Here is a 2199-nt window from a genome sequence, read left to right on the forward strand (position 1 = left end):
TAAAGTTGGACTCCATCTCGGATTTTAGGAGCAATCCTGGGTAAAATCGACGTCCAGGACGTATACGGACTCCGTTCTTGATGATCCACATATGCATGGAAAGATAATTTGATAAGATAACAAATGGCTTTTGATTCGTCCTAAGTCAACAGGAATCGTCGAAACAATAAGTCAGTGCCCATAATCTATCAGGGTATTGCGACACCGTTTTTGGTCCGTTGGGCCGTATATCGTATTAGGGGCGCATCCAGGGGTGATGACGCCCAAGACCCTTTAATTAGCCGCCGTCGCTCTTATTAGGGTTTGGGTTTTGTTGCGTTCTTGTTTTCTTCGTGAAACAGACATTGTATGCTGCACTTGTATCGTCAAGATCGACTGTTGTGAACCAGACCCCTATTCTTGATCGTGTTTGTCTATGTCTACTAGTCCTTTTGAATCAAGATTTGAATCTCTTATCAACTCATATACTTCATTCATACTTGCAATTATTTAAGATTGTGTTCATCCCGCTCTTACTTGAGTTCTTCATTCGCTTGTAGGAAAGCCTCCTCAGCACATCAATCATGTTGCGTGGCTGATAACCAACAGAGCAGTGGTGTAATGGTTGTGAGGTCCAAATCAAACTTGGTTCGAAGCCTAGATCGTGAACGTCGAGTTCTCTACCAATCGAAGTTACTACCTACCGGAAGATCGAGCCGCGTGACTTGCGAGGGCGTTGGCGTGACGAATAAGAGATAAGGTTGGTAGGGCGTCTCTCGATCCACGGATGAAAACTCAACGCTTACATGAATAATATAATTGCAATTGCAAAGCAACAAACAGTACGTACGCGCGTAATCAATAAGAAGCTAACAACGAACAGAGATAAGCATGATTAGGCGCCGCCGGTGAGCTCCTCCTCCAAGTGCGTTGCGATGACGACGTCGGAGGTGGGGTAGGCGGCGCAGGTGAGCACCCAGCCGGCGGCGATCTGGTCGTCGTCGAGGAAGCTCTGGTCGGACTGGTCGACGCTGCCGGCGACGACCTTGCCGGCGCAGGAGGAGCAGGACCCCGCGCGGCAGGAGTAGGGCAGCTCGATGCCTTCTTCCTCGGCCTGGTCCAGGATGTACACGTCGTCGGGCACCTGCAGCTCCACCTCCCCCTCTGGGGTGACGAGCTTCACGTTGTAGGTGGCCTGCGCGCGCAGCCTGGCGCCGCGGGCCACGGCCGCCTTGGTCGCTGCTGGCAGCGCGACGGTGGCGAGCGCCGGCGCCGGCGCGACGCGGAGGGAGGAGGGGAACGCCGGCGCGCGGAGGCTGCTCAGGACGGTGGCCATTGTATGTTGTGGTGCCGGCCGGTGCGGGCTGCGGAGGAGGAGCAAGCTAAATGATAGACTGGAGTGGAGCGGCTGCTGGAGTTGGTCGGAGGAGGCAGATAGATAGGTAGCGGCGCTGCCCCAGGCCCAGATGAGAAGGAAACGAAGGGATAGCGTGAATGCAGCGTGTAGGCTTATCTTCTTGGTGGGGCCTCCAACACAACGGACGTACTCCAACCTCTCATTTGATCACGTCCCCAACAATTTTGGCCATGAATTTTAATGGTGTGGAAATTCACAATCACTTTATATATATTTACCACTGGTAGAGAACCGAGCTTTACTCCCGGTGGGGAACCCCCTCTAGTCCCGGTTCCCCACCCGGGAGCAAGCATCCGGGACTAAGGGGGGGTCCTTTAGTCCCGGGTCAGGAACCGGGACTAAAGGAGGACCTTTAGTCCCGGTGGGTAACACCAACCGGGACTAAAGGTGCCTCCTGACATGCCACGATGGCCGGCACCTTTAGTCCCGGTTGGTAATACGAACCGGGACTAAAGGTTTTTTTCTTTTTTCTTTTCTTTTCATTTTTTTGTTTTCTTTTCAAAATAGGTTTTCGAAGTCGTATTGTACGCTGCTAATTATACATTTATACGCGCATATAGTATGTTTCGGTTCAAGCACAATGAACGTATTAAATCACACAATTCAAGCATAGAAATATATATATATATATATATATGCATGCATGCATCATATATATATTTATATGCATGCATGCATATGTGTATTTTACATTATATTATTTCATGTGCATATATTACAAAAGATTGCATTATAGTTGTTGTGACATAACAAGTTTCTTCTCATCCTCTAGCTTGGCTTCAATGGCAGTGTTGGGTCGAAGT

The 2199-nt window shown here is 49.8% G+C and overlaps 1 protein-coding gene across 1 annotated transcript; it reads right to left on the reverse strand.

The window, feature by feature from the left end:
- Positions 1-767: 767 nt before the first annotated feature.
- On the reverse strand, positions 768-1436 carry LOC136476692 (ferredoxin-like). The gene has a single exon (XM_066474623.1). It carries the CDS (start codon positions 1313-1315, stop codon positions 875-877), a length of 441 nt encoding a protein of 146 aa, XP_066330720.1. The 5' UTR covers positions 1316-1436; the 3' UTR covers positions 768-874.
- Positions 1437-2199: the final 763 nt, after the last annotated feature.

Source organism: Miscanthus floridulus, chromosome 8, assembly GCF_019320115.1.
Source record: "Miscanthus floridulus cultivar M001 chromosome 8, ASM1932011v1, whole genome shotgun sequence".
NCBI lineage: Eukaryota > Viridiplantae > Streptophyta > Magnoliopsida > Poales > Poaceae > Miscanthus > Miscanthus floridulus.

Bases quoted from the DNA above. Each gene is read 5' to 3' on its own strand.
- LOC136476692 (XM_066474623.1), bottom strand. From the start codon at position 1,315: ATGGCCACCGTCCTGAGCAGCCTCCGCGCGCCGGCGTTCCCCTCCTCC.